This window comes from Chinchilla lanigera, unplaced genomic scaffold, assembly GCF_000276665.1.
Source record: "Chinchilla lanigera isolate Chin_1 unplaced genomic scaffold, ChiLan1.0 scaffold00064, whole genome shotgun sequence".
Classification (NCBI taxonomy): domain Eukaryota; kingdom Metazoa; phylum Chordata; class Mammalia; order Rodentia; family Chinchillidae; genus Chinchilla; species Chinchilla lanigera.
Window position 1 is genome coordinate 13,099,602 of NW_004955465.1, and position 10,449 is coordinate 13,110,050.

Consider the following 10,449-nt stretch of genomic DNA (forward strand, 5'->3'; position numbering starts at 1 on the left):
GGCGGGGGCCGGAAGCTGACCGAGAGGGAACCGGAAGTGAGAGAGGAAGCGGTGACTCCCCGCGAAGACACGCTCGGCACAAACACACGCCCCGACCGAGATGGACAGCCTCGGTTCCACGGACTGTCAAAGAAAAACCTGACCGCGCCGAGCCTGAAGAAACCTGCAGCACCGAGGAGGTCGCCACAGACTCTGAGCGACGTTTTCAGAAAGCTGGGTTAAGTCGTTCTTAAGTGACACCCACACAAACCAGCAATTTACTCTTACAGAAGTCCTTCCCTGACCACAGCCACAGGCCCTCCAGCACCCGTGCCGCACTCGCAGCTCATCAAATACGGTCTCCTTGATCGCCATTGTAATACCTGCACTGCAGTCAAAACCGCGCACAGCACATACTAAAATGCTTAGCAGACTACGTACTATCCTCTGCTTTAGCCATTCTTCTATTTTTGAAATTATTTTTTTAGAAGTATGATTTCAGATTGTGTCGCAGTAGTCAAAGGCTTGAATAATGATTATTTACAAAAGTTTATATTTGCATAAATTACATTATGCTGTTTTCGTATATATTTTGAGTCTATTTAGTAAGTAGAAAGTCTGGAATTTTTTTCAAGTTCCATTCTCTAGTTATGCTTTTATTTGCTATAAACCTATAGGTCCTTAAAATAACTCACTGCAAATACATTTTCCTCTTTTTAAACAGATTTTTAAGTAATTCAGTCATAAGATATTTAAAATACACTGAAGCTTATTAGTGACAAGGATCAAGATGCAGAACACGGCAAGTATCTAGTAAAGTTCCTCCGGTTTTGAAATTCTGTATCGTTTCTATTGGTTTTTTCTTTTTTTTTTTTTTTTTTGCCTGTTTTTAAAAAAATATTTAAAAAAACACAATTCCTCCCAATCATTATCCCTTCTCCTCCTCAAAGGCAACCACTAAACTGACTTTCCCTTTCATTGCTGTTTCACATTTTATTTCATTCTTAATTTTTCATTCATAAACGCTTACGTATATCTGAACTTCACGTAAATAGAACAATGCTCAGTAAGTTCCATCACTGTGGTACAGATGTGATTCACCCCCTCCATGTCTGTGCAGTTTGTCACAGTGAGGCAGGAGGTAGAGCAAGGACAAGGAAAGAGCAGGAAGGGGCGGGGCAGGGACTGAGCCATCACAAGGGCCACTATGTCAAGATACTAAAAGCCAACAGAGGTCACACTGTCGCCCCAGGACTCCAGCCATGTGCAAACCCAAAAGTAACTGGCCCTGGTCTGCATCCAACCTCATTTGCCCTGTGCTTTTGACCCCCGTCCTGTGGGCTTTAGATGCCAGCACTCTGCCCCTAAAATCTTTGTGGTGTAAAACTCCCCCTCCCCGCGTGGGCTGAGCTGGGTCTCCCCTTGGGCCACAATTCCTCGCCATCTCCAGCTCCACATCCTCCGAGGCCCCAGGACCTGAGATCCAGAGCTACCTGGCTGGAAGCTCTTCTTGCTGCTCGGGTCCTGCCCTGTGGAGTGTGCCTTCGCGTCTTCACTGTCTTCTTACTCCTCTTTAAAAATAAATCTCACTCCTCTTACTGCTTGAGAGCATCCTGCTGAATTCTTGTTCTGGATACCAAGAACTGGGAGACAACTCCCCCGGACCCCACCCGACAACAGTAGTGTACATGTGCTACAATTTATTTATGCCTTGTGTACGCTGTGGTTGTGTAGCAAATCACCATAAAACTTCCTTGTTTAAAACATTTATCTCTCAACTTCTGAGGGTCAGGGTTCTAGAAAAGGAGTGGCTTGCCAGGCTCCAGCTCAGCGTCCCTCACAAACCTACAGTCAAGGCTTGGCAGGGGCCTCAACCACCCAAAGGCTAGAGGAAGGGGCTGGCTGCCCTGGTCCTTGACACATGGCTGCTGACAGGATGCTGGACTGAAGCTCTGCGCACTCACCAGCTGCTGTCTGGAGTCATTCTCTGTTCCTGTTATCTGACCCCTCCACACGAGAGCCTGCTTCACCAAAACAGCAAGAGCCAGAGGGAGCCAGACAGAACTTGAAATCCATTATAACCTCATTTTGGAAGTGACTTCCCATTGCTTTTACTCTATTCTGTTCTACTGAAAGTGATTAAGAGGGTCCAGTCCACATTTAAGAGATCATACAGGATGTAGTTAACAGGAGCTGGGGTACTGGAGGGGCTACCTGAGAAGCTGCCTACATGCTCATTACAATGTTGATGAATATTTATACTTCCCTTTCAGCTATTATAACATTCTATATGGAAATCTATATCCATAACATAAGCATATGCCTGTGGTGAGCAAAGTGATGAGAAATGCCTCTGTGCCTCTGACCCAGTGGCAGAGTTAGGAAGAGTCTGGAAAGCAAGCGCTAACCCAGTCATTAGAGGATTCTCTGCTATAAATTTCCTGTGTGTTGTGAAGAACCAAATGAGTCTTCATGTACACAGTGGGGTCTTAACCTGCTGGGTCAGGAGAAACAGCTCAGGGTAGACAAGTCAAAGCTGTGGGCTGCAGGCATGGGTCAGCAACGCAGGCAGAGTACGCGGCAGTTTCTCACCCACATCTGCTGACAGAGTTGAGTCCTTACTCCTGAGCAGTCTCCATTTTATCAGGCTTACAAATTTTTGAATTATCTTGGCAGTGATATACGAGCTAGGAGAAAAAACCCACAAATTTTTATGCCTACAATACTATGCCTACATAGTATTGACATAGTTGTAAGAGATTTTTAATAAAATATTAACATTGACCTTTTTAGTTTTACACAGTAAAAATACTTCCCACTTTGTCAGCTTTCTGTTCCTTGTTTGCTAGCACGTTTAAACATTTTAAGATTTCTTTTTTTGTATTTTCTACATTGAGAATGAAATTCAGAAACACACATTAAAGGAAATCATAGTTTTAATACTCATTGTCCTTGCTCAATTCCAGGCAGTGTTTGTTTGCACTCTCACAGAACAGGTGAGAAAAGCAACAGGCAGAGGAACACGCAGCATTGGCCATTTGTAATAAAGGGGGCAACAAGAGCCCACATTTGTGTATTTTTCTTTATATAAATACATTCCAGACAGGTACACAGGAAACTATTAGTGTGGTTTTTTCCAGTACAACGTCAACGATAAACCAGTCACACAGGATTCAAAGCAGTGAAGAGATTTTCTGTAATAATGTATAACAGAGATGTTCAGGTAATGAGCAAGGGAGTAAGAGGGGTGGCAAGACTCAGGGAGTGAAAAATTACAAAATGCAAAAGTGGAAACAGGTGTCGGTCCTTGTGAAACCCACCGGCCCTTAGCGGAGTTAGGTTCCTGTCCTTCCGCAGAGGCTGGGTGACTGAAGCAAAGAGTATAAATCCCTTCGGCAGCCGCAGCAGGTTTCCTTAGGCAGGCCCACCAAGGATGGAGAGGCCATCGGAAGTGATGTTGGTTCATGCTGGGGCCTGGGAGAGGGCTCAGAAGAGCCCTACCGGAGTTTGGCCATGGAGAGAACCGGCAGGTAAATTGGGAAAGTACTCGTCTGGCGACTGTGCAACCATGTGTATGCAAAGATGACACCCAAGCAATGAAATCGAAGTCCTAGGGCTGGGGATTTAGCTCAGCGGCACTGCGCCTGCCTGGCAAGCACAAGGTCGTGAGTTGGATTCCCGGTACCAGAAAAAAACAAGAACAAAACAAACAAACAAACAAACAAACAAAGAAATCGAAGTCCTGATGGAAAACGGTACCTACACAAGGTCTGCTGCATTAACGGCCACGAGATGGCGACAACGCTTCCCGACTGGCAATCGGGAGGGCGAGGGACTGCAGCGTCCCCTGGCGTCTCTCGAAGGAACCGATCAGCCTCTTGGGCTCCCTGGCTTCAGAAGCCTGAATTTCCCTGAAGAGATGCTTGATTCCTCTTAGTGTGATCCCTTGTTAAGTTCACTCACTGGCCTTTTTAACCATTTCCCAAGGAGAGAACAGCGTGGTCATGGAAGGACTGAATCCTGGTGTAGGCCGAGGCACAGGGACCACTGTACCCCAGGACCTCACCCTGGGCTCAGCCATCACGCACAGGGGCGTCCCTTGTGTCCCCACCAGGCCAGGCAGGGGCGGAGGGCCACCACATCATCTCCAGCAGGAGGGTATCCACAGACAGCCTAACACACACGGGTGTGGAGATGCACGATAAAACTTTGTACCTAACAGAAAAATGTAGTGATCTGCAACATTATTCACTACCTACCTAATTCTTAAGAAATCTCTAATTGACTTGAATTTTTTTCTTACAGTGATTTGATCTGAATGTGAATCTCCACAGTTCTGCACACAGCATTTGGCTGCTATTCCTCTTAAATGGATTTTGATCTATATCATTTACCCAAATCTGCAAGCAGCTGTGTGCACACTGAAAAAGGAATTAGAGGCTATGGTGGCACTGGAGGGCCCAGCTAATCATAGCCAGCCGTGGTTTTTAGATTACTAAAAAATATTTTCTTTTCTAAATAGAAAAAAAGAGGCAATGAAGTCATTCTGCACTTTAAGTTAAAAGGTTCTTAACATCTTAGAGTTTATCATGGAAACTTTTAATACAAAATCTTAGTTCCATCTGCAATACAGAAAATAATTTCCTTAATCTATAGAAAAAATTTTTTAAAAATCTCAACATTCTTCGTATTCTGAATTAGAAAGGAGAAGAAAGAATGGAAAGGAAGTTTCCATCTATGTTAAAATAAGAAAAAAAATGCTTTGGAAGAACGTAATCTTTGGGTTCTCCCTGGAACTAAAGATGATTAGGTTAAATACAAAAATATATAAATGAAATATCAAAGGAGGAAATACAAGAAGCAAGATAGTTTTCCCAAGTCAGTTATATAAAAACACTTCACTAAGTCACAAATTTTTAAAGAATTATTAAAAATTTATTTGTAGCCTGGTGTGGTAGTGCTTACCTGTAATCCCAACACTCGGGAGTGCTGAGGCAGGAGAATCACAAATTTGAGCCCAGCCTGGGCAGTTTAGAGAGATCCTGTCTCAGAATAAAAAAGGGTCCCGGTGTGAAGGTCTTAGGTTCAATCCTCAGTACTTTGGGGCAGGGGGGACTTATTTATATTTATGAAGTTTATAGCAGTTTGCCTCAATAAGTACATTAAAGTTATATTTGAAGATTCCTGAGACAGTTCAGCTAGCCAGCTTTCAATGTGTCATTTTTGAGAGTGAAAATTGAAAGCCAGCTTTCAATTTTGTCATTTTAAATCCCTGCCTCACCATTTTAGAAACGTTACAATTGTCTCTGGCAGCACTCTGCCTCTGCCCCAGAGGGATGGGCCAAGGCAAAGCAGTGGGCAGCGGAGGAGGGAAAACAAAGAAAACTGCAAACAGAAGGAATCCCAGACCCAGCTCCTTTACTCCAAGAGCTCCCACAGCTCTCTTAAGCCAGCTCATGAATATAATTAAAATTGCTTTAATCTAATATAAAAATAAATCATCTTGGCAAATCAGTAAAATTAATATTGTACATATTCCTCCTTTCCCAAAACTAAAAACATCAGAGAAAGCTCTTAGGTGCAAGAATCAGCAGCACACAATTCTGAGTTGCTTGTGACTGGTCACGAACAGGAGATGGAGCGGCCGCTGTACTCAGAATCGGGAGACACCAGGCCACTCTCAGCCCGTTGCGCACATACAGCGTCCCGGGAGCAGCACTCCGAGAAGGCAGAGTTCTCAGACACGCTCTAACCGAGTCTTCCAAAACTGAAGGACTTCTGCTCATGAAGGATGCCACGCTTCCTTCCTGGTAAAGCTAAGGAGGAGGCCGGAAGTAAAGCCCAGTGGCTGGCCACTTGCCTTGCATGGGCGTGGCCTTGAATTCCATCCTCACCACTGCAAATTCAAAAAAGAAAAAATTACTAAGGCCTTGGTCATCTACGTGTGGCCTTAAAAGATATGAAATGTGATATGTAAATTATTTAATAATCATATAAATGGTCTTGTTAGCTACAGCATAAGAGAAAGTGAAGCACACTGAAATCTAGAATAAGGTCTGTCCCAGTGGAAAGAAATCCCTGCCTCACCATTGACAAAATACTCGAAAGAACACAGAATATTTGCCCTGGCATATGGGACAATTAGCGGTGTCAGTGTCCTGGTCTGCCAGACCTCAACACGGCAGCCTCTACCATCACCACCCTGATGATCTGTTTACAAACTGCTCAGACAGGAAGTGGCGCTTAGGAAGAGAGACTGACATCTGCATGGATAAGCTTATAAAGCTGGTCACTGACAGCAGCTTCAAAAGAGAGGGCCTCTTGGTCGGCATTCACATGGGACGTGACTCTGATCCTCTGGGACCATTCTGAGAAATGCACCCACATCACTTTTCCCCAAACTTCCTGTCTACAGACCTCCATTTTGACCCATTTCAAATCCCTGTCTGACCAGACAAACCACTAGCCATGCACATGAGTCACCCAGGTCAGTATCTTACATCAGTCTCCTTCCAGGAAAAGAAAGAAGAGGGATATAATGCTCCAGGTCCTGCCCAGAGGCAAGGCTGCTCTCTCCCTGGTCAATACTCCCAACTGTTTTTACTACTAGGTTACTATCGGTGGCAGAAGCATTCAGTCCTATTTATCGAATGCTTATTTTATGCAGGTCATTATTCTAAGCATATTAAAAGTATTACTTATGAGACACTACTACATCCCCTTTTTTAATAGGGAACAGGAAAAAAGCCAAAAACAAAAAACTTGCCAATGCTTTGTAGTAGGTGGCAGAGGCAAGTTTCACTAGATAGTCTCACTCAATGATTCACTGAAAACTTCTCATGTAATTTAATTACAAAGTTCAGTAAAAATATTGGAATGCGAGCCCCTCACTTGCTCTAGCAATTACTTTCTCCTTCAGGACCTGGTGAGGCTGGGTCTTCCACATGACAATCAAGTGCTGATCTCTACGTACTTTGTGAGGTTGTAGATCTAATAATCTAATAATGTGGAAGTAACAGTGGGAAGGACAGATATGCTTCTCTGGTTTCCCAGTGTCCAGTGTCCATTGCTGTTTCCATAGTAAATGAGTATAGGTGCATTCAAGTTGTGGAAAACTCTAGACTTTGTATATTAAAATTAAAAATTTGGGGCTGGGGATTCAGCTCAGCAGCACAGCACCTGCCGGGCAAGTGCAACATCGTGAGTTCAATTCCCGGTACAGGAAAAAATAAAAAATAAAAAAATAAAAATTTGCTGTGCCTGGTAGTGCACGCTTGTAATCCCAGCGCTCTGGAGGTTGAGGCAGGAGCATCACTCTTGAGTTCAAGGCCAGCCTGGGTTACACAAGTGAGATCAAGGCCAGCCTGCACTACATAGTGAGACCCTACATAGTGAAAATTTTAAAATTCAACCCTACTTCCATGTGCAGAATATTAATAATGCCTTTATGCAATGCAGACTCTAAACAGTTACATATCCAAACCTGAAAGACAGTATCAGGAAAAGCAACACACCAAAATTACGTCATTCAAATCAATGGACATTTTGTCGATATATTATTGCTATATATATGTTCAATATATAGTTTGAGGAAAATGTACATTATTAAGCTAACTTTAACACACCAAAGATAATGGTTTGATTGGATTGCTGCACGATATCAAGATCCAGGACCACTTACCTTACAGTGGATGTTGTGAATACATCTCTATCTACCCAGGGTATTGGGTATCTTGATTACAAAAATAATTGCAGCCAGGTGTGGTGGTGCACGCCTATAATCCCAGCACTCGGGAGGCTGAGAGAGGAGGACGTGGCAACTTTGAGATCAGCCTGGGCTACCGAGTAAGCTCAAGGCCAGCGTGAACTGCATAGAGACAGCCTGTCTCAAAAAAATAAATAAATAAACAAAAAACAAAAACAAAAACAGTTGCAATTAGCTTTTAAAAATATGTGCATAGGAGAAAAAGGAAATATTATCATTTGATATAGCCTGGGGAGAAAAGGTCCCTTAAAAAACAGTTGCTTCTATTTCATTTAAGGCTATGTCATATATAGACTTCATTAGTTTGTAAAATCTGGGGAAGACCTACCAATTATTTCTCAATATTGTGAACAAAAAATACCTGTTTATTTTGTGATATCTACCTCGAAACCTCTCTATAAAAAAACTCACAATGTTGATTCTTCTAAAGATGTACTGTGACAGTTTAGCTTTGAATGAATTCTTTTAGAGCTGATTAGCAATGGATTGAATTGACATTTAATTTTAGCGGGCCGGGGATATAGCGCAGCGGCACAAGCGCCTGCCTGGCAAGCAAAAGGCCCTGAGTTCAATTCCCAGTACAAAAAAAGAAAAAAAAAAAATACTGGTGGCAGAGACATTTAATTTTGGAGTTTTTTTTTTCAAACGTTTACTTCTCCTGGTTGCTTTGTTTTGTTTTATTTGAGATAGGGTATCGCTATGTAGTTCAGCTGGTTTAAAATCACTATGTAGCCCAGGCTGGCCTTGGACTCAGAGATCTTCCTGCCGCAGCCTCCCAAGTGCTAGGATTACAGGCGTATACCACCACCTCCTGCTGACATTTAAATTCTCAAGCAAAGGATTAAATTCTCTTTTGTGCGCGTGCGTGTATGTGTTGGAAACTGAACTCACGCTGTACCACTAAGCTATTCCCCAATTTCCAGTACCCTCATCCCTGAGGGGACTCTACCAAGACGAAAATAACCCGAAAGGTGAATGCCTGATTTACTTACCACGTAGGCGGTTTAGTGTTCTAAGGAAGAGAATGAGCTGAGTTCTTTTCAACTGAACCCTGTAGTTTTCAAAAGTTGAGTCTTTATAAATTTTCACTGTGGCTGGATTGTATGTCTGTGCATCATCTTCGGCCTGATGCATCCCTCTTCTTTTCCCGCAAAATCTGCTTTTTAATCCGATACCTTTATCCTGAAAGATAAAGAAACAGCCAAACAAGCATTTAGCTTGGAAATGATCATCTATCTCGAATAATTGGCTCAAGTGACATAACAAGTACACGACATTTATATTATTTATTCACACGTCTGTTATATCATTAGTGTAGGATGTGTACTGTAATAAAAAACGTTTTGCTTTTTCCTTTCCCTGGTTCACTTTCATGTCCTAAGTCTTCACTTTCTACAGAAAACTACATGCAAGAGCTGTGCAACTGGACGCACACAAGAAATACGCAGCTAAATGTATGCAGGAGGTTCCAAAAGCTGGACGAGCTGTTACAGACATCCATAGCAGGAAGACGTTTCAGAGCAGTAAGATTAAGTGGGCTCTGAACAACTGGTAAAATGTGTTAACACGGGGTAAAAGCACACTCCACAGGAAAGCTACGAAAATGCCACTTAGATATTATTAATGTACTCTACTTACTCGCTCAGATAAAATGAGGCAGCAACTTCAATTTCTGAAATTCCCTTTTTAAACGAAAACCAGTCACAGACGCTTGCAAACGGCTCTTAGACCTCACCCGCCCCCGGAAAAGAGACATAGGTTTGAGGTTGTAATCTAGAAAGAGTTTGAGGGTAACTGGTTCTCACTGAGGACCCCCTGAATGACGCAGAATTTATTTTTCCCCCAGATTTCAAACACGAACACAAAACGCCAACCGAAGCTCCGCACAACTGGAGACCATCTCCAGAGCCCGGGATTCCCGCAGCCCAGGCGCGCGACTGGCACACAGCCACAAAGTTCCGAGCGTTCCAGAAACCTAGGCCCTCCCAACCCGCTTCTAACAAAAAGCGCGAGTTCATCTCTTTCTAAAAAGAAAATGCTGAAATGAAAAAGGAAGGGACACTGCAGCCAAAACCCTTCCCTTACCGAGTTTGCGCGCTGAGCTCGGAGGGCGGGTCCCGCGCCTACCGCATCCGGGGTCAGACGCCCAATCAAGGCAGGGACAGGAGGTTAGAACCGGCAGAAAACCCCACCGCCAATCACAACACGCAGGGGCGGGGCCCGGGAAATGCAAACTGGCCGCCCAGGAGCTGCGGCCAGCGGGTAACTCCTCGCTATCTATCCTACATGAGGTGCCCCAGCACCCATGGAACGCCTACACTTCCTTCCAATTAATTTTCTTCTACCTTCCGTCCCTTAAGGGTAGCAGACTCGGTAGTGGGTTACTTCCGACGGGCAGTGAGAAAACAATGCCACAAGGACAAAGAAAATGGCAGCTCTCTCTTTGAAAATATGGTGGCTCTTAAAAGAGCCGTTAGAGGTTGGGAGTTGGCAGCCGACTCACGGGTTACTTGGCGCTGGTGTACTTGGTGACGGCCTTGGTGCCCTCCGACACCGCGTGCTTCGCCAGCTCCCCGGGCAGCAGCAGCCGCACGGCCGTCTGGATCTCCCGAGACGTGATGGTCGAGCGCTTGTTGTAGTGCGCCAGGCGCGACGCCTCGCCCGCGATGCGCTCGAAGATGTCGTTCACGAACGAGTTCATGATG

At 44.1% G+C, this 10,449-nt stretch overlaps 1 protein-coding gene across 1 annotated transcript; it reads right to left on the bottom strand.

Moving 5' to 3' along the window:
* Positions 1–5,042: 5,042 nt before the first annotated feature.
* On the bottom strand, positions 5,043–10,445 carry LOC102005576 (histone H2B). Its single transcript, XM_005398947.2, has 3 exons — positions 10,248–10,445; positions 8,737–8,926; positions 5,043–5,875 (listed from the first exon to the last, which is right to left on the bottom strand). Exon 1 carries the CDS (start codon positions 10,443–10,445, stop codon positions 10,251–10,253), a length of 195 nt encoding a protein of 64 aa, XP_005399004.1. The 3' UTR covers positions 5,043–5,875; positions 8,737–8,926; positions 10,248–10,250.
* Positions 10,446–10,449: the final 4 nt, after the last annotated feature.

Bases quoted from the DNA above. Each gene is read 5' to 3' on its own strand.
- LOC102005576 (XM_005398947.2), bottom strand. From the start codon at position 10,445: ATGAACTCGTTCGTGAACGACATCTTCGAGCGCATCGCGGGCGAGGCG.